The 22,509-nt window shown below is 52.6% G+C and overlaps 9 protein-coding genes across 9 annotated transcripts; 3 read left to right on the top strand and 6 right to left on the bottom strand.

Moving 5' to 3' along the window:
- Nucleotides 1-299: 299 nt before the first annotated feature.
- PPTG_17181 (hypothetical protein) lies at nt 300-2,718 on the top strand. Its single transcript, XM_008915057.1, has 2 exons — nt 300-434; nt 525-2,718. Exon 2 carries the CDS (start codon nt 699-701, stop codon nt 2,589-2,591), a length of 1,893 nt encoding a protein of 630 aa, XP_008913305.1. The 5' UTR covers nt 300-434; nt 525-698; the 3' UTR covers nt 2,592-2,718.
- Nucleotides 2,719-3,647: 929 nt separating this feature from the next.
- PPTG_17182 (chlorophyll synthesis pathway protein BchC) lies at nt 3,648-4,848 on the top strand. The gene has a single exon (XM_008915058.1). It carries the CDS (start codon nt 3,701-3,703, stop codon nt 4,778-4,780), a length of 1,080 nt encoding a protein of 359 aa, XP_008913306.1. The 5' UTR covers nt 3,648-3,700; the 3' UTR covers nt 4,781-4,848.
- A 189-nt stretch (nt 4,849-5,037) lies between these two features.
- Nucleotides 5,038-6,436, bottom strand: PPTG_17183 (hypothetical protein). Its single transcript, XM_008915059.1, has 2 exons — nt 6,348-6,436; nt 5,038-6,292 (listed from the first exon to the last, which is right to left on the bottom strand). Coding segments are annotated over exons 1-2 (1,173 nt in total). The 5' UTR covers nt 6,350-6,436; the 3' UTR covers nt 5,038-5,121.
- Nucleotides 6,437-7,546: 1,110 nt separating this feature from the next.
- Nucleotides 7,547-9,646, bottom strand: PPTG_17184 (hypothetical protein). Its single transcript, XM_008915060.1, has 2 exons — nt 8,873-9,646; nt 7,547-8,800 (listed from the first exon to the last, which is right to left on the bottom strand). Exons 1-2 carry the CDS (start codon nt 9,550-9,552, stop codon nt 7,588-7,590), a joined length of 1,893 nt encoding a protein of 630 aa, XP_008913308.1. The 5' UTR covers nt 9,553-9,646; the 3' UTR covers nt 7,547-7,587.
- A 2,136-nt stretch (nt 9,647-11,782) lies between these two features.
- On the top strand, nt 11,783-13,260 carry PPTG_17185 (hypothetical protein; the record flags this gene model as incomplete). Its single annotated transcript, XM_008915061.1, has 1 exon — nt 11,783-13,260. The coding sequence occupies one exon, from the start codon at nt 11,783-11,785 to the stop codon at nt 13,040-13,042; it is 1,260 nt and encodes a 419-aa protein (XP_008913309.1). The 3' UTR covers nt 13,043-13,260.
- Nucleotides 13,184-15,003, bottom strand: PPTG_17186 (hypothetical protein). Its single transcript, XM_008915062.1, has 2 exons — nt 14,734-15,003; nt 13,184-14,650 (listed from the first exon to the last, which is right to left on the bottom strand). Exon 2 carries the CDS (start codon nt 14,562-14,564, stop codon nt 13,311-13,313), a length of 1,254 nt encoding a protein of 417 aa, XP_008913310.1. The 5' UTR covers nt 14,565-14,650; nt 14,734-15,003; the 3' UTR covers nt 13,184-13,310.
- A 170-nt stretch (nt 15,004-15,173) lies between these two features.
- Nucleotides 15,174-17,258, bottom strand: PPTG_17187 (hypothetical protein). The gene has a single exon (XM_008915063.1). The coding sequence runs from the start codon at nt 16,813-16,815 to the stop codon at nt 15,439-15,441; it is 1,377 nt and encodes a 458-aa protein (XP_008913311.1). The 5' UTR covers nt 16,816-17,258; the 3' UTR covers nt 15,174-15,438.
- Nucleotides 17,259-17,433: 175 nt separating this feature from the next.
- Nucleotides 17,434-19,056, bottom strand: PPTG_17188 (hypothetical protein). Its single transcript, XM_008915064.1, has one exon. The coding sequence runs from the start codon at nt 18,891-18,893 to the stop codon at nt 17,613-17,615; it is 1,281 nt and encodes a 426-aa protein (XP_008913312.1). The 5' UTR covers nt 18,894-19,056; the 3' UTR covers nt 17,434-17,612.
- A 1,102-nt stretch (nt 19,057-20,158) lies between these two features.
- On the bottom strand, nt 20,159-21,961 carry PPTG_17189 (hypothetical protein). The gene has a single exon (XM_008915065.1). The coding sequence runs from the start codon at nt 21,890-21,892 to the stop codon at nt 20,219-20,221; it is 1,674 nt and encodes a 557-aa protein (XP_008913313.1). The 5' UTR covers nt 21,893-21,961; the 3' UTR covers nt 20,159-20,218.
- Between the last annotated feature and the right edge of the window lie 548 nt (nt 21,962-22,509).

Consider the following 22,509-nt stretch of genomic DNA (forward strand, 5'->3'; position numbering starts at 1 on the left):
TGATCCACAAACAGCTCTTATTCAGCGTGCTCGGAAACCCAAAATAGCGTTTGCAATCGAGTAATCGTATCATCGCCTCGTGTTCGTAACCAGGAAAATCTACTTGATGAACCTTGCAACACAGTGGCAAGAGCTTGTCCGTAGAGTTAAACGAGATTCGACGGCCGTCAGCGAGTGCATGCAAGTAATGCCGAGGTAACGTGCAGGCTGGCCTGAAATTGATTTTCTTCTTTTGCCAGCCACACGCAACTTGACCGCCATCTTATTCAGGTCCGGCCCCACAAAAGACGATGATTTGGGCTGTCCAATACGAACGAGTCCTTGGTAACTTATTTCCCTTCACGGGTACAGAACGCACTTGATCTCCCTACAGCCGCAACCAGCACCGAGTCTGGTGGCTCTCGAAGCAGCAGACACAACTCCACGACTTTGATGTACCGAAAAGACTGTTCCCTTGACTTGCATTCACTATGTACTCTATCCATCCGGTAAAGAAACCCTAACGCTTTGCTCTAAATGTTTAGACCAAATCCCGAGAAGAACAGCAGCATACTATTGGTATTAGCTTACCGCCGCTGTCTCGCACCTTGTGTCGTCCGAACGCCGTCGTCCCCGAGCCTACACGTCGCGCCGCCCTCTCCTCAAGACGCCTAAGAACCCTCCGCCCAAATTCCAGCGTCTCTCTCCGCGGCGTGGCCATGATATGGACGGCCCTCGCCGTCGCCTGCATGGCGCTGTCCAGTTTATCGACCGGTATGACCATGGTGAGCCTCCGACGTAGCTGGGACCTGCACGTGTCCAGTGTCCGATGGCTCTTCTTCTTCTTTTTCCTCTACCTGTGGCTCTGGAGCACCGCACGCGTATTATATCTGCTCTGGGTGAGCTTTTACCCCATTGAGACCACCACGTCCGACTACGCGTCGTCCTCCTCGAACGAGGACGAAGTAATTTACGACCGCTACAGCAGCATGGGCATATACACCGTCTTACAGCTCGAAGAGACCCACGACGCCTTCGCTACAGCACTTCTGTGCTTCGGAGACGCCGCGCTGTTCGCTGTAGCGCTCTGGATGTTCCCGCTGACGTTCGAATTGTCCAATATCGCTGCAAAATCGATGGATCGAGGCGCTGAGAAGGAAAGAAAACAGATCAGACTATACGCGTGGAGTGTACACAGCTTCGTGGTGGTGTTCGCAGCGATCGAAATGGCGCTGGCCATCGGGTACCAGGGGTATACGCAGTATACACAACGCTGTCTGCTGAGTGTATACTTCGTCCAGTTCTTCAGCTTCCTGTACATGATCTGGCTTATAGTCAGACTCAAGATCGGAGGCAGGAAGTACGAGAACGTGCAGGGCCAGTTTGTCACGTCGCCAGTATACCAGAGACTCAAGCGCATCATGATTGTATACGCGCTCTTCTCGTTGCAATTCCAACTGGCCTCTGTGGTCATGTACGCGTCCACAGACGACGAAGACAAGCTGCTGGACTTTATCAGTGTCAGTCTACTGGTCTACCATCTCTCGGGCTTGGCTCTAGCAGTCACCACCATGTGCAGTCAGGCCTGCGTCCTCAACATGTGCAGGTCGTGTCTGCCGGACGATATCGAGGCTCAAATCCAGACGAGATTCATGCAGGGAGGAGATCTTTTGTCTCCGAGAGACACACAGGTGCTTATGGAGTCAGCAGAGCCACCTCTGGTCAATCCAGTGTTCGTCTTCACCGATATCGAGTCGTCCAGTGCTCTGTGGGCCATGGGCGATGGCTTGGTGATGCAGCGGGCTACTGAGATCCACGATAATATCCTTCGTGCGTCTTTAATGAAGTACAGAGGATACGAGATCACAACAGCAGGTGACGCCTTCCAACTCGCGTTCCACACAGTGCGAGAAGCTGTGGAATACTGTCTAGACGTACAGCTCCAGTTGCTCGTTGCCAACTGGCCCAAGGAGCTGCATGGCATGTTGCCAGCTACTAGGAAACAACGTGCAGGCCATCGACTTATCTTCGGCGGTCTCCGTGTACGTATGGGTATACACGACGCGGTAGAAGCGGACGGAGCGCTGATCCTGGACGTCCACGCGGTGACGGGCAAGATGATCTATACCGGGGCGTCCGAAGTCATCGCTAATGAGATCGGAGACTTGGGTGACGGCGGTCAGATCCTGGTAACCAAGCGAGTAGCTGACTGGCTAGTCATGTACGAAGATCTGGTGGCGATCGACTTTATCGTCGATAGAGTGGGCGAGTACTCGATCCCGCAGATTAAGGCCAAGTTGGAAGTGTACCAGGTGCTGCCCGAAGTGCTCAGTGGACGCAAGAAAATGTTCTCGTCGACGCTCAAGAAGCGTAGAGCGACCACAGCGTCGTCACTGTACTCGATCGCGTCCAGCAACCGCTCGCGACTGTCAAGTAACGGCGGACAACTCCCGATCCCTGAACAGCGACGGCGGATGTCTCGACCACCGCCACTAGCGACGCCTCCGGATCACGCACCAGTACAAGGCGGACTCAGTCGCTACGGCCGTGTGCAGCGATCGTTCTTGCGTATTGATCATGGCTCGTTCTACACGCGGGCGACGAGCATGTAGTCTGGTTACTAACTTATTATTAAACAAGAGAATACACTAGCTTTCCTGCATTTTCAAGCTCGCTTAGCGATGGCTGACGAAGTTGACCTTCTGTCTTTATGAACTCTTCGTTTTTATTTTCTGGACAGACTGAACGGCATCCTAGAATGATTAATCACGGGGAAGTCCGTGTTTTTGGCGGTGGGGTAACATTGCTTTTGGCAGTTATCTTTGTATGTTCTCAAGCGAGACTGTAAAAAAAAAAGGATTAGTTTCCCCTTGTTAAAATAAGGTGAAAAATTACTTTTTTGTTATTCAATTCCAGGTTCAACTCCGTGTCCATCTCGACTATTATCGTTTGAATGGCGACAAAGTGAGCGAGTCGGCATATTTGATATTTGTGATGATAATGAATCTACTTATAACCCAATTTTAAAGAGGAGCCAACGCCTTCTTTCTGAATTTACTGGTTTACCTGTGGGTCTGATAAGTTGATGCATTTTGGCAGTCGTGAATCCGTTGACTTTTCCTTGGTCATTAAGCACTACAAAGAATTTTCACAGAAAAAAAACAAACATGCAAAAGCACAAATAGAAAAGGTATAATCTTCCTTTTTTGTAGTTGCAGTATGACCAAGAAGCTGAAGCAGTGAGTCATGACCTATAAAAATCGTAAAGACTTGCAGAAGCCAGTTTCTTGTTGTTTGTAAACAGCAGCATGAGCACGCGGGCTAATGGGCGATCGCAGTCGAAATTCTAGCGATTGTAAAAAAAAAAGGTTTCCAACCATGACAACGAAGAATTTATAATCTTAAATTACGCTGCAGTGCTGATGCAATAGCGTGCGTAAAATCTACTGCGTCGGTCTTGAGGAATCAAGCATAAAGTCAGCGCCTTCATTCTGCTATTTTAGTGGCAAAAAACAGTGGGTTCCGAAAGCCGGCCAACTTACCAGTTTTCCGATAGCGTCATTCTGATTTTTAACGGAAGTAGAAAGCAAATTCAATATAACCGTTGAACGGTTTGGTTTGCCATGCTTGTAGTGACCAACCACTCCAAACGCTCGCAGTAAGTTCCTCAGTTTTGTATTCTTCATCCAAAGCTCAAGACTCCAAGCAGCCTTCAACCACAATGCAGAACTCATGTGCCCCCGTGCAGAACCTCTCGTTCGTCCTCGAAAAGGGTGGCGCAGTCAAGTTTGAAGACCGTCCTGTGCCGGAGATTGTGGACCCCCACGACGTGATCGTCAACGTCCGCTACACGGGAATTTGTGGAAGTGATGTGCACTACTGCACGCACGGCTGTATTGGCAAGTACGTGGTGGACAAGCCCATGGTTCTAGGACACGAGTCTGCAGGTGTCGTGCATGCCGTGGGATCCGCCGTCAAGTCTCTCAAGGTGGGCGACGAAGTGGCCATGGAACCCGGAGTTCCGTGCCGCCGATGTGCGCGTTGCCGTGAGGGTAACTACAACCTGTGCCCGGACATGGCATTCGCAGCCACGCCCCCGTACGACGGCACTCTGACCAAGTACTACCGCATCCCCGAGGATTTCTGCTACAAGCTGCCGTCCAACGTCAGTATGCAGGAAGGAGCGATGCTAGAACCCACGGCTGTGGCTGTGCACTTCTGCCGTCTGGCTAAAGTGACCCCGGGCCACAAGGTCGTGGTGTTTGGTGTCGGCCCCGTGGGTCTGTTGACTTGCAAAGTGGCCCGACACGTGTTCGGTGCCACGACGGTCGTCGGCGTGGACGTCAACGAGAAGCGTCTCGCGGTTGCCATGGAGCACGGCGCAACGCACGTGTTCCAGGGACGACCGGGTACGACGCCTCAGGAGACTGCTGAGCAGATTATTGCAGAGTGCGGACTGGGCGACGGCGCCGACATCGTGATCGACGCGAGTGGAGCTGAGTCCTGCATCCAGACGGCAGTCTACGTTGCACGCAACGGTGGCACGTTCACACAGGGAGGTATGGGCAAGACGGACATCATGTTCCCGATTGGCATCATGTGTGGCAAGGAGCTGCGTGTTACTGGCAGCTTCCGCTACTCCGCAGGTGACTACCAACTGGCGCTGGACATGGTTGCAAGTGGAAGGCTAGGCGTCAAGGAGCTTATCTCGAAGACTGTGCCGTTTGAGGAAGCCAAGGAGGCGTTCGACAACGTCAAGCGCGGGAATGGCATCAAGTGGCTCATTGAAGGACCCAACTAAGTGCTAGTAGTTGTACCGGATGAAGATTATGAACCCCCTTTATAAAACAGTATTTCTTTAACCCCAAATCGTTGCATGGAGAGGTTACTTAAGTACAAAAGATCAGCGGAAAACAAAGTCTCACAAGTGAAAAAAGCAAGCAAGTCGATTTCTTCGATATCCCTGGTATTGAGTAGAAGGGTAAAGAGTTGCTTCTACGAGATCGGAAGACTTGGATATTCGGAGGAAGGCCAACTTGGAAGTGTACCAGATGCTGTCAGGGATTGATTCTACCTTTCTGCATTCATTCGACTTTTGATCTATTTTTTTTATTATTACTATACTGAGTTCAGCTTGCTAGTTTACATGCTGCTATTGCGCGTTAAGGTCGATCCGCGGTCGACAGCTTCAGCGACCAGCATTGTGTGGGAGGAGGCGTGGCGATTTAGTGCCACCTGCTCCAGTTGGCGCCGACGTTCACGCCAAGCGTACAGGTTGCGCCGGCGTTCAGCAGCCTCAGTGCTCAAACCGGGCGGAGTGTTGTCATTGAGAGACTGACTACTGCCGTACGGATGCGAACTCACGCGCTTCTTGAGTGTCGTCGTGAATTTCTTCTTGCGTTTGGCCAACTCCAACGGGATGACCTGGTAAACCTCCACCGTCGCGTTGATCATAGGCACCGTGTACTCTCCAACACGATCAACTGAACAGGGGATCACCACCAGATCCGCGTACATGAACAGCCAGTCCGCTATGCGTCTCGTGACCAGAATCTGGCCGCCGTCGCCTAAATCTCCAATCTCATTAGCGATAACTTCAGACGCGCCTGTGTACGTCATTTTCCCCGTCACGGCGTGTACGTCCAGTATCAACGGTCCATCTGAATCCACAGCATCGTGGATGCCCATTCGAACACGCAGGCCACAAAAAACAAGATGGTGGCCTGAACGCACCTTCCTAGTCGCGGGTAGTAACCCGTGCAGTTCTTTCGGCCACGGAGCTTCCAGTAACTGCATTTGCACGTCCAAGCAGTACTCGACGGCCTCACGAACTGTGTGGAAGGCCAACTGGAACGCGTCACCGGCTGTCGTGATTTCGTATCCTCTGTACGTCATGAGTGAGGATCGTAAAATGTTGTCGTGGATCTCGGTCGCTCGCTGCATGATAAATCCGTCCCCGACGCCCCAGAGTGCACTGGATTGCTGAATATCTGTAAACACAAACACAGGGTTGACAAGCGGGGGCTCGGCCGATTCAACAAGCCCTGGCGTGTCTTGCGGTGATAATAATTCTCCGGGTTGCATGAGTCGCGCTTCAACTTGGGCTTCCACATCGTCCGGTAAACAGCAGCGGCAGAACTCGAGGACACACGCTTGACTGCACATGGTCGTAATAGCGAGTGCCAGGCCAGAGACGCAGTAGATCACAGCACTGGCGCTGATAAAATCGATCAGCTTGTACTCTTTATTCGGCATAGCGTACAGCACGACGGACGCGATCTGGAACTGCAGCATGAAAATGGCGTAGACGAACCTGTAGCAGCTCGTTAGTATGAATCATTTAAAAGATTATCAAGATTTCACCGTACATGATCCTCGACAGTCTTTGATAAATGGGCGACGTGACAAACTGGCCCTGCACATTCTCGTACTTCCGGCCGCCCCATTTGAGTCGAATAAGGTTCCACACCATGTACAGGAAGCTGGCAAACTGCGTGAAGTACACGGCCAGCAGACACCGCTGGGTGTAGGTCGTGTAGCCCTTCCTCACTGCTGCGAGAGTCGTCTCCACGACGATGAAGATTGCAATGACGATCCAGACTCGCCATAAATACCACCGGATCTGCTCCTTCTCCTTCTCGGCCCCGCGATCCATGGATCGTGTGGCAATCAGTCGGAGCTCGTAGGTCAGTGGGAAAGTCCACACGGCCACTGCGAAGAGCGCGCAGTCTCCCCACACCAGCAACGCCGTGACCAGCGGGTCGTGTGAAACTTTAAAGTTTAGCACAGAGAAGACGCCCAGCTTGCTGTACCGGTTGGCCAAGAGCTGCTCACCCACCTCTGTCGTAGAGTCCAGCGGTTTGATAACGCCCACGATCATGAACAGTATGCGGCCGAGGCAGAAGATGAAGTAACATAGAAAGAAGGTGAAAAACAGCCAGCGGACACTCGAAATCTGCAGGTCCCAGCTACGCCGCAGACTGTAGGTCGTGATACCCGTGGCCACACAGGATAAGCTTATGGTAACGATGGCCAACTCCGTCCAGACCATCCTGACAACGCGGGCCGCGATGTAAGGTGTGGATTGAAGGAATGACCGACCTTAGCCCGATGGTAGTATTGGGGGTTGCGTGAGACTTTTTTTTTCTAGTCTCGAAGCCGTTCGAACTTTTGGGAGTTTTTCTTGTTTGGTAGAATTTTTTTTGGTATAATTTTTTTTAACGGACGTGAACAAAAAAAACAGCAGCTATTTGACCGGCGTCAAAAAAATATCAAAGTGACTGTTGCTTGGCAGTAATAAAACACGATTAACTTAGTTCTTAAAACTCGTCGGTACGCATGTTGATTGGCCAGGATGGCATTCAGACGAAAAAAAACTATTACATTTTTAATGGTTTTTTTTTTCGTCTGAATGCCATCCCGGCCAATCAAAAAAGAAACAGAACAAGAACTAGAACAAGCTCTTGTTTATCCGTTGAGGAGTTCTCGTCCGTTAAGCTCGATGGACGAATCTTGGACGTTTTTGGGTTCGCAAACATGATATGCGACATCAAAGCAGTTCAACCATGACGTTAGCAATACCCAGCAAACTCTATTTTGATAAATTAGTTACATGCTTGTTGTACGCGCGTAGCTGGGGCGCGTGTCGAACGCAAAGCTCGGGCGGGCACTCTCCGTGCGCATGAGTGTCTGGTGAGACGCCGGCCGGCCGAGAGCGCCTTGTTCCAGTTGGCGACGTCGTTCGCGGAGCGCGTAGAGGTGGCGACGGCGTTGAGCTGCCATGCTGCTCATACCCGGAGGAGTACCGTCATTTGCGGTGAAGGAAAGCGCTCCGACGGCGGCGTTTTCCCCGTGGCCAGGACGTCTCTTTAATGTTGTCGCGACATTGGTCGTGAACTTCTTCTTGCGCTTGGCCAACACTGTCGGAAGCACCTGGAAAACCTCCACCTTTGAATTGATCTGAGGGACCGTGTAGTCGCCCACACGATCGACCGAACACGGGATCGCAACCAGGTCCGCGTACATGTTAATCCAGTCTGCAACGCGTTTAGTTACGAGGATCTGGCCGCCGTCGCCTAAGTCTCCGATCTCATTGGCGATGACTTCGGACGCACCGGTGTAGATCATTTTTCCTGTTACAGCGTGGACATCCAGTACCAACGGGCCGTCCGAATCGACCGCGTCGTGGATGCCCATACGTACGCGCAGTCCGCGAAAAACCAAGTGACGACCTACTCGCTGCTTCTTGGTGGCCGGTAGCAAGCCGTGCAGTTCATTTGGCCACGGAGCATCCAGCAGTTGCAACTGTACGTCCATGCAGTATTCGACTGCCTCTCGAGTGGTATGGAAGGCTAGTTGAAAGGCGTCACCCGCCGTCGTGATCTCGTATCCACGATATTTCATCAACATTGAGCGCAGAATATTGTCGTGAATCTCGGTGGCTTGTTGCATGATGAGACCGTCACCGACACCCCACAACGCGCTCGACTGCTGGATATCTGTAAAAACAAATACAGGGTTGACAAGCGGAGGCTCGGCGGATTCCACGAGGATCTGGGTGTCTCGTGGGGAGAGAAGTTCTCCAGGCTGCATGAGTCTGGCTTCAAGGTGAGCTTCCACGTCGTCGGGCATACAACAGCGACACATTTGGAGCACACACGCTTGGCTGCACATAGTTGTGATGGCTAAGGCAAGCCCAGAAATGTTGTATATGACGGTACTGATGCTTGTGTAGTCACTAAGGTCGTCCCTGTCGTTCGGTCTTGAGTACGAAATGACGGAGGCGAGCTGATACTGGAGCGTAAAAAACGCGTAGATAACTCTAAAAACCAGGAAAAAAACATGTTTGTTAGATCTTTTTCCAATATATATATAAACAGGAGTCCAAGCGTACAGGATCCGCGAGATACGCTGGTATATGGGTGACGTGACGAATTGTCCCTGGACATTTTCGTACTTCCTGCCGCCCCACTTGAGTCTCAAGACCACGAAGAGCATATACAAAAAGCTCGCGAACATTGTAAAGTAGACAGCCAGCTGAAATGCCTGCGTGGTGGTTGTGTAGCCGCCTCTGTCTACTGCCAGAATGGTCTCTGCGACGGCAAACCCACCAATTATTGGCCATACACAACACCAATACCATTGAATTTGCTCGCGTTCCTTCTCGGCCCCTCGGTCCATAGTCTTCTTGGCTATAAGGCCGAGCTCGTAAATTAGCGGGAACGTCCATGTGGCCACCGAGAAGTGAACGGAGTCTCCGATGACCAAAAACACCGTCACCAGTGGATCGTTGGACACACGCGAGTGCAGCGGCGCGAAGATTCCGAGCGTCGTGTAGTGTTCGGCCAAATATTCGTCATTGGCCGAATGGCCCCACGTGGCCTTGGCGCTTACTGTGACCATGTACGCCACACGCATTACGCTGTACAGGCAGTAGCACGTGAAGAAGATGAAGAAGAGCCAGCGTACGCTGGAAACCTGCAGGTCCCAAGACCGGCGGAGGCTGTAGCTCGTGATGCCCGTGGCCACGCACGACAGCCCCATGGCCGTGATGGCCAGCGTCGTCCAGACCATGGCCACTATGTTTTCCCCTCGCCTGTGTCGCCAAGACTCCGAGCTGCGCTTTGACACGGTGAGTGACCGCGGCTTGCCGGTTCGAACGCACAGTTTATGCAGTGTGGGCTCATAAACAAAAGTACTGATTTCTGCTGGCTATTGCTATTATTGCAATACATTTGTCCTCGCATCTTTCGGGGGCACTCGGAGAAAAAAGCAAAAAGGGTAATATGAGGATGAAGGTCTTTCAATAGCAGTATCTATTAGTCATGAAGCGCCATGGCTGGCATCTTGGTAATGATGTAGATATGAGAGGGAGGCCCGGAACTCGCTTATTATACTGTTATACTGACGCATTTACTTTGGAGCCGATGTTGTTATCGTGCAGGTGAATGATGGAAACCGTGGACGTGGTCCCTCCGACAGTATAACGTTTTAATTGGGTCTCTAGGGGGGGGGGCTCCAAAATAAAAGCAAGCGCTGTTGATGTGCCTGACTTCGATCCCAAACTGGGCGAAAAGAAGACATGCCTCATCTGGAAGTTTTGCGGTGATCAAGTTTCTCGAAGTCTATAACATTGAACAGATTTTCCAGCGTATATCACACTGCGCTGAAGAATGTTAATGGGAAATGGGCTATATAAACGATAGATCTTTTTTTGTTTTTGTTTTAATGAAACATGATTGTAACAAAAAATATGGTATGCGATCTTCACAAAAGTGCGAGATCTTCTTTCTCATTCCTCTGCAGCAGAATTGACTAACCGTCTGAGATGATCTGTACAGACTTTGCCGTGACCATAACCGCTATGACTAGTATTGTAGAGTTCCTGTTTTTTTTTTCGCTGCGTAGCACGGCAACAAGCTGCTGGTCGGCCATATTGTTCTGACTCCGCCGCAAAAAAAAAAAATAAAACAGGATCTCGCTTGATACGACAGTACAATATCCCAGGATTCAGAAGCTGTACACTACCGTAGACTGATATCGCCGACCAAGCGAAGACATTGTAGAAGTTAACAAAATATAATAGTTGTTAATAGTGCATAATAAAAGAAAAACTTTGCTTACTGATTTATGATAATTACAGAACTGATTCTTACTCTGAAGTGACTCGTCGAAACGGTCTGGAGTCTCGCAAGTCGTGGGAGCCGGCATCCTTCGCCGATAGAGATTTTCAACGCAGAATGAAAAAAAAAACTACATGTAGTGTTCATCACAAGTCAGTATTAATAACCAGACTACCTATTAATATAAGTCATTGTTCGCCACGCGCAACGAGCATGCAGTCTTGTTACGGCGCGACCATGACCGATGGTCAAAATGCAAGAACGATCGTTGCACACAACCAAAGCGTCTGAGTAGCTTACACAGGCGCACGATCCGGAAGAGTCCCTAACACGCTTGTGTCGATAAATCCTTCGTCGCTGGCCAGGAGCCAGGAGCTGTCCGTTGTTTCTTGACCGTCGCGATCGATTGCTCAACGCGACCAAGCTCAGTGGCAACGGCGTGGTAGCCCGCCGCTTGGCTCTAGACGAAATGCTATCATCGACTCAAGATTCTTGAGGCCGATGACAACACTTTCTTCCGCCCGCAGACTTCTGCGGTGCGCTCTTTTTAAGTTTTTGATAATTAGCGGTCACTGATTAAGATTCTGTGAGTCAGAATTGTACAGTATTCCACCGCCGACGGCACTGGAGACTCTTTTAAGCTGCAACAAGCTAATGAGAACCCTGGATTTTTTTTTTCGGGGCGGTGGCGGGAAACGAACTCGTCGAACTGTTTTTCCATCATCCATTCGCTGTCAGTTTATCAAGGTTTTGCCACACTACATTCCGAATTGCAAGTTGCAAACAACGTCGCCATCACGAATTGTCCTCCTGGATCGGCGTGTCGTATTCACGGGCCCTTCGATTCCATGGTACTTTTTGACTCATCGAAGGCTTCGACGAAGCAAAGTTGCTGCAGGAATTCTACAGATGCCCAAACTTACGGCATCTGTACAGCTTGGGATCTGTTGAGTACTCACGTTCCCAATCTCTTTGCATACTTTCTCTCATACTGGAATGACAGCGTCCGTGTCGAACGCAGCGTTGGTCCGCCGTGGCGATATCGGTACTGGCTCCCTTGGTGTCCGTAGACTCCACCGAACAAACGGAGACGCGGAACGTGCGCCATTTCCCGATCAACTCTTCTTGAAAGCGTCGAGGCTTCGTAGAGTATATTTTGCAAGCCAAACCGGAGTATCACTATGGTCTGGCGAGTCTGCGCTCTTGCAGCTGCAGTCACAGTCAGCGTCGTACAGGCTGGCCCCCTTCCAACAGGTATTTGCTACGCGCCGTGGCATCACCCCACCGTCACCTACGATGTCGTAGGCAAGGACTTGACCCAGGTCAGTCAGTACTTTTCCAGCATCCGTACATTCCAAACACTGTTCAGTGGCGTGAACGTCATCAACTCGGCCGCAGCGGCAGGAATCAAGGTGGCTGTAGGCGTACAGCTTACGGATCCGGCACTAATTGACGCAGAAATCAAGGCGGTGTGTGAAGGTTACAAGGCTAACCCGAGTGCCGTCGAAGCTGTGTACGTTGGTAACGAAAACCTCAAGAACAAAGATTTCGGAACGTTCACGGCCGACCAGCTCGTCGGCTACATTACGCGTGTGAAGGAGTGTGTAGGAAAGACTCCAGTCGGTTCAGTGCAGCGTATTAACGAGTGGCTCTCGGCCGAAGGCGCAGCCACGCTGTCTGCGGCGTGCGACGTTATTGGTGTTAACATTTACCCGTTCTTCACGAACGGCCCACAGACGGCCGTCGAAAAACTACAGACGCAATGGGAACAAATGGCGGTGAAATACGATGCAGACAAGATGCACGTGACGGAAACTGGCTGGCCGTCGGAAGGTGAGAACTACGGCGCGAACGCGCCTTCGATCGAGGGCATGCAGAAGTACCTGGACGACTACGTGGAATGGTCCAAGAACGTCCCTCAGAGCTACTGGTTCATGATGTACGACACGACAGTGAGCTACACTGGTGCTGAGTACGAGAAGCACTTTGGCGTCTTCACTTCCGATGGAAAGCAGAAGATCACCGTTCCGAGCGGCGATGGAGCGCAGAAGCAAAGCAATGCCACGGACGCGTCCCCAACGCAGCAAAAACAGCCAAATGTATCGGCCGACCCTCCTGCTACCGTGAAGAGCAAGGATACCCCTGCTAACAAGACCGCTGGTGCCACTTCTACTCCTGTCTACACATTCCAGCAGGACAATACTGGCAACGAAGCCGGCACTGTTGCTCCATTCTCTGAACGTGATTCTGGAACGTGTAGCCAGATCGTATCGTCTGGAGACGCAGCAGTCGGTATCAAGATCGTCACAGACAAGACCTGCGCTTCTGGAGGCGTGGGATGCCTCGACAAGATATGCCGATACTGCAAAGAAGTGAGCACTACGCAGTCCTCGAAGTTCGTCGACTGTGCTTCGATTGAAGGGAAGTCAAGGAAGCTGTAGATTTCAAAGTCATAGAGATTGTTTTCGTAGCTCTAGACAAGTGTATCTCGGCTTTTACTTTGTGTTCATCTTGTAGGGAGTCGCTGGAAACTCCATCCCGGTCGAAGGAACTGTTTGTACACAGCTTGATCAATAAGAAATGGTTTGGCAACATTATCCTTCATTCAGCCTTAACTACTGAGCTTTAAAGCACAAATTTATGAACAGCATGTATAGGGACGAGCTTTAACACACAGTAATGTACTCTACTTGGATGTAGTTCGTCTAGCTAATAGCGTTTGCGGAGGGAGACCTTACACTTGCCACTAGTAGGAACGACCGTGGTTGCAGCTGGAGCAGCCTCAGCCTCAGACTGAGTCGAGCCTTCCAAAGAAGGAGCGTACGTTTCGGTAATAGCAGTCGTCGGGGCTGTAGTTGGGGCATCAGTGTTCAGAGAGGTTGCCTCAGCTGCGGTATCAATTGCTGTCGACGGAGCTGTGGTAGTAGCATCAGTGGCAACAGGGGCAGTCGTTGTAGGTGTATCAATTGCAGCAGAGGTAGTTGTCGGAGTTATTATCGAGAAATCAGAGGTAACCGGGGCTGTCGTTGAGGTCACAGGAGCATCCGTGGTGTCCTGAGCTGTCGAATCCAACCCGGACGAGGAAGTCGAGGTGGTCTGAAGTGTGGTGCTATCACTACCGGGGATCGTGACCTTCTGCGTGCCGTCCGAGGTGAACAGACCGAAATGCTTCTCGTACTCCGCTCCCGTGTAGCTGACGGTCGTATCGTACATCATGAACCAGTACGACGATCCTACACTCTTGGACCACGTGACGTAGTCGTTCAAGAACTGCTGCATCGTCTCAATGGACGGTGCATTGCTCTGATAGTTCTCGCCGCTGGACGGCCAGCCAGTCTCCGTTAGATGGAGTTTGCTCGAGTCATACATGCTCGTCATCTGGGTCCATTGAGCCTCCAGCTTTTCAACTGCAGTCTGGTCGCTGACAGTGAAGAACGGGTAGATGTTGACTCCAACGACGTCCGACGCCGCCGCTAGCGTTGACGCTCCGTCAGCAGTGAGCCACTCGTTAATACGCTGTACCGAACCAACAGGAGTATTACCCACACAAGTCTTAAGCTGGTTGATGTAGATCACTAATTCATCCGCAGTGAACGTGCCAAAGTCGCCGTTTTTGAGGTTTTCGTTACCTACATAGACCGCTTCAATCGCGTCCGGGTTGGACGCGTAGCCTTGGCACACAGCGTCGATCTCGGCGTCGATTGCCGAGGCGTCTGTAAGCTGTACACCGACTGCAACTTTAAGTCCCGCTGCGGCCGCGGCTTGAATGGCGTTGACGCCGCTGAATTGGGCCTGGTACGTGCGGACGCTCGAGAAATACTGAGCGATCTCGGTCATATCCGCTCCGACGACAGTGTCATCGACGGACGTGTGGTGCCACGGAGCGTAGCACACACCCGTTGCATCCGCTGCGACCGCGAGTGTAGCCATCGCCACAGCAACACGAATACTTGAGAAGACCATTGTCGCTCGAGATCGAATTGGTCGGACTGTGTCTTCGTGGAGAAAATGAAAAGTGAGCAATAGGGTGAATGGAGCCGTCCGTCGTGCTAGAGGGACAGCAAGGAGTCAGAATGAATTCGGACTGGCATGAAGGTTGTGGTGAATTGAGCATGTTGGTGTATTGGCTTACGTCGCTTGAGTCGCCACGCGGATTCCGTGAAGGATCGATCGAATGGTCATGTGTACAAGCTGCTCCGGAGGAATGCCCGTTACGGAGGCTTTCGCTTGTATCTGCTCATAAACTTTCTGATATAATAGGAGTGCCCCGACGACTCCACCCTCACGTTGTGGTTCGTCGCCGCGAAACGTTAATTTTTAGAGAAGAGAAGCGTTTCGATGCAGAGATGTCGCTAGACTAACGTCGTAAGGCACGCACGCTAGGACAATCTGCTTGTCGCGGACTTCACTGTGGTGACGAATGCGTTGCACTCAAGATGGCGAGTCATAAGACGACGGGTAGGCCCTGTGGCTGCGTCGTCCGGAGCTTAGTGACTGGTTCACGCCAAGATTTTCGAGACAAGTGGATAAGACAACCGTATGAGAGATAATGGCTTGAAGTTGCACACAGTAGAACAGTAGAATTGCTCTTAGCTTAGAAGTTTTACTAGTAGAGGACATTCAAGTTACTCACCCGTTAGAGTAGGCGCTTCTTGATGCTTAGATGTACTACTACATGCTAGTCAGTGTCAGAGTGGTAATGATTGAAGTAGTATCTGTACAAAAGCTGTTTTGTTTATCGGTTATGCACCTCCGCTACATGCTTCACCTTGGAACTAGTCGTACCAAGTTTCCAACTATGTAACCGAGTCGTCTACATCAACGACTAACGAGAGATTTACATGGCACAGTCCTTGCCAGACTGAACAACGGGGGCGGGGGTCACCGAAGGAGTGTCCTGGGTAGGAACGTCAACGGACGGAGTGCCCTGGACAGGGGTCTCCTGAGCAGGGATCTCACCCGTAGGGTTGGTAGGGGCCTCGGTGCGGTACTCCGGAATATCCACAGCGTACTGCGGCTCCGTCGGGGCGGGAGTGCCGGGGACCTCGCCCTGCTGCTGGGTCTGGTCGCCGCCATCGTTAGCAGGCGGGGTGCCGGGAGCCTCCGTGCGGTACTCCGGCACGTCGACGGCGTACTGCTGCTCCGTCGGGGCGGGGGTCACCAAGACCTCACCCTGCTGCTGGGTCTGGTCACCACCATCGTTAGCGGCCGGGGTGGCGGCAGGGGCGTCCGTGGCAGGCGTAGCAGGAGCATCAGTGCCCTGCTGGGTCTGGCTGCCCGTGGAGCTGCCCTGGGTCTGGCTGCCCTGCGTCTGGCTGCCCTGCGTGGGGGAGGTCGTGGTCGAGCCATCCTTGAATCCGCCAGGGATCGACACCTTCGGGTTGCCATCCTTGTCGAAGCAACCGAAGTGCTTCTCGTACTCGGCGCCAGTGTAGCTGGTGGTCGTGTCGAACATCATGAACCAGTACGACTCGCCCTTGCCCGACGACCACTGCACAAAGTCGTTGAGGTACTGCTGCATGGTCTCGAGCGACGGGGAGTTGCCGAACGAGGTCTCACCCTCCGTCGGCCAGCCGGTCTCCGTCAGCTGAATCTTGCCCTCTTCGTACTTGGAAGTCATCTGCTTCCACTGAGCCTCAAGCTTCTGAATAGGAGTCTGCTCACCCTGCGTGAAGAACGGGTAGATGTTAACACCGTACTTGTCGCAAGCGGCGGAGACCTTGTCAGCACCAGCAGCGGTGTTCCACTCGTTGATACGCTGAGCGGTACCAACGGCCACGTTGCCGCCGGTGCATTCCTTAACCTTCTGGATGTAGCCCACGAGCTGGTCGGCGCTGACCGTGCCGAAATCGCCGTTCTGCAGGTTCTCGTTTCCGACCCAAATGGTCTCGACGGAGCCAGGGTTCTTGGCGTAGCCATCGCACACGGCCTGAATCTCGGAGTCGACCTTGGTCAGGTCGTTCATCTGCACACCGGGAGAGACCTTGACACCAGCCTTGGCAGCAACGTCAATGATGTTGACACCGCTCATGATGGTCTCGAACGTGCGGAAGCTCGAGAAGAACTGACCGATCTTCTGGACGTCTTTCAGAAGCACGTCCTCGTTGACGGTCGGATGGTGCCACGGGGCGTAGCAGGAGCCTGTGGCGTCGGCCGAGCTGATGGCCAGAGCGGCCATCATGGCGAACACGGTCTTGTAGGTAGCACACACCATCTTTAAAAGAAGAGTTTAAAGAGGAAGCTGTAGGGAGGTGTTGGTGCTGGTAGTTCCTTGTGCTGAACGAGGAAAATTGGGGAATGAATTGCTGTCCGAACAGGTTCGGGGACCTGTGCTCCCGTTCCGAGGGGACGAGAGAGGAGGCAAGCGAGTGCTCTGCTGTTCGAACTGACGTTCGGTAAGAGACACTCGCCTTTGCGGGCAAGAGACCGTAGAGTCTTACACATGGACGACCAGGCGGTACAATCGAAAACTTGGCAGAGATTGCCAGCACCCTCAAACATTGAGACAACAGCAGGTCAAGCGTGGCACATGGCGGGGAACGACACAGTGGCGACTATCGTTCGGCGGGGTTACATGTAACGCGTTCACACCGAGCTGGCTGGAATTCGGAGGAGCTTTTGCAGAGCGTTTATTCAGATAGTCACCTTTGAACTCCGAACTCCGACTGAGTTCAAGGGACTCAGCATAAATCCACGTTTGCAGAGGCAGGGTCTCCACTGTCTCGTTTGCTTACAACCGCGCGCTTTTGGCACGCACGCCATGCCACGCTGCGCCGGACTTCGCATAGGCGAGCCCAGACGATCGAGAAGCAGTGCTCGTTATGTACATACATGACGTAAACGTATTCATACAAATCAACGATGTGCGATAAGGTGAGAAGCATAGAAATCTATCACATCAGTGGATATTATCAGTGGAAGTTCCGCACATTCGATCCATCCAAAGTCTCCTTTTCAAAATTCAGATCCAGAAGGGTCTTGCCAAGAGACGTCAAGGAATGCCAACGCGTCTTACATGGCGCAGTTGGCGGTCGTCGTCGTGGCCGTCGTAGCGGCCGGGGTCACCGTCGGGCTGTCCGTGGTCGTCGTGGTCGTCGTCGTGTCCTCTTCCTCCGAGGCACCGACATCCTCCGAGGTGGTCGGCGCGGGAGTGGCCGTCTCGGTCTCCTCCGAGGCTGTGTCGTCGATGTACGACGTGGTCTGCTGTGTTGAGTCATCCGCCGTAGTCGAGCTCTGCGTGGTCTGCTGAGTCGAGTCGTCCGTGGTAGTCGAAGCCGAGCTCTGCGTGGTCTGTTGCGTGGTGTCTTCGCTGGTGGAAGCGGCCGTCGACGTCGTGGTGGAGCTGGCGCTGCTGCTGCCGCCCGGGATGGTCACGTGAGCGACCATATCGTCGCCAAAGATACCGAAGTGGGTCTCGTAGTTGGCGCCCGTGTAGCTCGTGGTGGTGTCGTACATCATGAACCAGTAGCTCGACTGCACGCCCGAGGACCAAGTAGCCCAGTCGTTCAGGTACTGCTGCATTCCATCGTACGACGGCGAGTTGCCCTCGTAGTCGTCGCCCTCGTACGGCCAGCCCGTTTCAGTCAAATGCATGGTGCTCTCATCATAGCCGGCAGCCAGCATCTGCGCCCACTGAGTCTCGAGCTTGGACACTGCCGTGTCGTCGCCCTGGGTGAAGAACGGGTAGATGTTAACGCCGATGACATCGCAAGCAGCGGCTAGCGTGGAGGCGTCGTCGGCGTTCAGCCACTCGTTAATGCGCTGGACAGAGCCGACGGGTACAGCGTTGCTCGTGCACTCCTTCACTTGCGAGATGTAGCCGGCCAGAGTGTCGGCACTGAATGTACCAAAGTCACCGTTCACCAGGTCCTCGTTACCGACGTACACGGCCTCGATGGCGTCCGGGTATGACGAGTAGCCGTCGCACACGGCCTGAATCTCCGAGTCAATAGCCGACGAGTCAGTGAGCTGCACACCGACGGCCACCTTGAGGCCTGCGTTGGCCGCCGTCTCGATCACATTAATGCCGCTGTACTGCGCCTGGAAGGATCGGAACGCCGTGAAATACTGGGCAATCTGAGCCATGTCGGTGGCCAGCACGTCGCTGGTCACGGTGTCGTGGTGCCAGGGCGCGTAGCAGATTCCGGGCAAGGTGGCGTCCACCACGCCAGTAGCAAGTGCCGCTAGCATTGCGACGACGCTCATATACGACGTGCACACCATTGCCGATGAAGTTCTAATGGCAATTCGTTTCGATGCGAGTGAGGAAGCGAATTGAGGAATGACATGCATGACCGTCGACTAGCGGATAGCGGCCACGGCCGGGATGACAAAGAGACTTTGCATCGGCGACGGATACAAAAGGATGGCTGTGACACTATAGCACACAAGTGTCTTGCGCCGTAGAGGGCTGGTGCTGGCGAAAGATACTCGAGGAAGTGCCCTGCACATCGATGTGAGCTTCTTCGGGTCTCGAGACCGCTCAAAGCGCACGGGTGGCACGGCCACATGGCAATTTGACAATCGACAGGGCGGAAAAAAGTACCCGCTAGCCGGTTTCCAGTCAATTAAAATCCGTCGCCAGCGGATCTTCTGAGCAAGTGTCTCGACCAGCGCAACTTGCAGCCAGCCAGCCTGCTGGTGAAGCCACCAATCCGGCTAGACGGGAGGAACTAACGACAAGTCTCGTTTTCCTATTCCTCTGCGAGTCTTGTGCCGCCTGGAATCTTTCGCGGCAGCGTTTGAAAGCAACATCGGCCGTGGCGAACGCCCGTCTTTGCTGGCCAGTTTTGGAGCCAGCTGTCCGCACGTGTGCAGTGCATTTGTGGTGCGGCCGGGTCCCTTACACGGCTGGAAGACGCGCATGGGTGCCGACGGCGAGCACGAGAAAAGCTGCGAACATCGTGGGTAAATTTTCTCGCTTCACGTTGTCTTCCGACTTGCGGATAGCCCCGACCAAAATGCTACATGTACATGTGTAGTGTGGCGTCAGTGTGCCCTTGTTCGAAGCTCACGTAGACGCGCTCGGTGCGCGTTGTCGCCGTTAAACAGGAGATCTGGCATGCTTTCGTCACTTCTGGCTCTCCGAAAAAGAATTCTCTATCGCCGCATTGTCGCCCACCTCATGGCGAAAATATCAGTGACCCTACGATCGACGACACGGCTCGGATCTTGTCAGTGTACAGTTCACCAGTATCTTCAGGCTGAAGATCTTCAGCGCAAACGATGATCTTCTTGCGGGTAGGCAAATGTTATAATTAATAGAACCCGAATTACCAGTTGTGTACTCTTAACATCCCAACGATTTGGTAATGAAAACGAACAGTACAGTATTGCTGAACGCTACAGAACTGCACAATACACAGGAAATCGATTTATGCAGCTACATACGTTGCTCGATGACCTTGAAATTCTAGTAGAATGCTGTAATGGTAAAGTGGCCTTCTATTTGGTTAATGTATTTCTAGCACTTTTGTTACGTGAAAAGAAGTGTATTCCCAGCTAAGTCGAAGACGGTCTAGTTACCGCCATCATAACACGAATAAGTCATGCAACGTAGCAAAACAATGTTTGTAGCAAAATACTGAAAAGATTTCTATTACGAGAACCTAGCACACTTAATCTTCGAAGCTGTAGTACTCCCACGGCTCGAACGGGTCTTCCCACTCCTCAAAGTCGCCAGCCTTGTACTGCTTCATTTCCTCGTCCGTGAGTAAGCACGAGTCCAGCGCCGCGCGAATCTTTGCAATTTCGTCGTCCTCCTGTGAGAATCTGCCGATGAACACGAGTTCCTGACCACGGTCGCCGTACTCACGTGCCATGAGTTCCTTGTAGTTCGGCAGTTCCTTCATAGTACGCGTGCGCTCCTCCTCAGGAATAGCAGCGATCCACATGCCTCCGTTAGCCAGAGTGCAGTACAAACCTGCTTGAGACCACGTAGCGTAGTTGTATGGCCGAGTGCCGAGCCAGAAGACGCCCTTACTACGCAGAAGGTTCTTAAACAGACCGTTCTGCTTTCCTTCCAGACGCTTGGCGATTTCTTGCTCACCGAGAGGCTCACCGTCCTCTTCAGCCTCCATCTCCTGGTCTCCATCAGCAGGTTCTTCTTCCTCCTCTTCACCTTCTTCTTCGTGGTCATGATCGTGACCATCATCATCGTCAGTAGGGAACGGAGGCAACGTTGGGGACTCGACGATTACAAACTCGTCCTGAATAATTCCAGTCAGTCTTGCAGGATGGAACGGACGCGAAGCCTTGTACAGGAACGACCCAATGCCGTACTCTACCGTCTCCGGTGTATGAGGGACAGTGAGCGACTCAAGCCATCCCGTTTGCTGCGACGCACGCTCGAATGAGAAGAGCTTGGTACCAAGGATCATCTTTGGGTCCACACGGCCCTTAACCGTGCGTTCGATCTTGGCGTACGAGTTAAGACGACGAAGAACCTTCTCAATAGCTTCGACGTCCTTGGCAGGCACCAGGTCGGTTTTGTTAAGTAGAATGATGTCTGCGAACTCGATCTGGTCGATCAACAGGTCGGTGATCGTACGGGTGTCTCCCTCAGGAAGCTGCTTACGGTTCTCTTCAACATCCGCGAGCATGCGTGGGTCGTCGAATACGTGGAAGAAGGTGGCCGAGTCAACGACGGTCACGCACGTGTCCAGCAGCGCAATGTCACGCAACAACGGAAGTTGCTCGCCGTCACGAACGAGAAGCTCATCTAGCTGAACGGTGGGGATACCAGCCGAAGCAGAGGGCGACGCACTGGCGCTAGTGTCGTCTCCCGACGACGCACCGGATTCCGTTCGAGAGCGCTTGGAGCTGCTCGGAGACAGCGCAGGGTCGACCTTCACCTCTTCCTCAGCACCTTCAGGCAGCTCGAACACGAACGTCTCGGCCACTTGCATAGGCTCACTGATGCCAGAGCTCTCGATCACAATGTAGTCCACTTCACCCTGCTGGGCGATACGGGCGATCTGCTCGAGCAGATCGACACGAAGCGTGCAGCAGATGCAGCCGTTCTCGAGCCGAACGAGCTGTTCTTCGCGTTGAAGCACACCAGCCGACGCGACAAGGTCAGCGTCGATGTTGAGCTCGCCCATGTCATTGACGATCACAGCAACACGCAACGCGTGGTCCTTGTTCTTGAGAATATGCTGCAGTAGAGTAGTTTTACCACTACCCAGGAAACCGGATAGCAGCGTAACCGGGATACGGTTGCCGTCCTTCTTGTCGGTCTCAGTTATGAGCGGCCGCTTGTTGGTCGGAGAGCTCGTCGTAGCGCCAGCCATTGCAGAGGATTGAGACTTGATGATCGAATGCACTTGAGCTGGCAAATTGGAGAATGAGCCTTGACCTGAAGTCCGTGTCGGACAGAGCTGCCGTAGTGGAGCCCTTGTACGTCAAGCATCATACTGTAGTTAACTTTTCCGACGGTTCTGGCAGATTCTCGCCGTCGGCCAAGTGGATGCTAAGGTGGTGACCATGTTGAAGCGGTTCTGGTGGTGTTGGCGTGTTATCTCCGACGGCGTGTCAATCCGAAGGCGATATGATCTTTTGGATGGGTTCATATCCGCCGTCGGAAATCCTCTCACGTGATTGGCTAATGAAAATATAGCCATTTCCACTCGGCGAATCAAATCAAATTATCAGTCCGACGTATACGTGTATTTATTACCTAGCCGAACGACGCTGCTGATTTTCTTTAATGATGTCCAAACAGCACCGAAACATAAGGGAAGCTCGTGCGCCGTGATCGAAGCACGTCCATGGTGCTGCAATGGAGGCAAAGTCTGAGATGTTGCTGCTGAGAGAACAAACGAGTAGCTTGTTTGTAAATGTGGGGATCTGTTCTTTTTGTGTGTGTGTGTGTGTGTGTGGGTGTGTGTGTGTGTGTGTGTGTGTGTGT

The sequence above is a fragment of the Phytophthora parasitica genome (assembly GCF_000247585.1).
Source record: "Phytophthora parasitica INRA-310 unplaced genomic scaffold supercont2.67, whole genome shotgun sequence".
In the NCBI taxonomy this organism is placed as follows: Eukaryota; Oomycota; class Peronosporomycetes; order Peronosporales; family Peronosporaceae; genus Phytophthora; species Phytophthora nicotianae.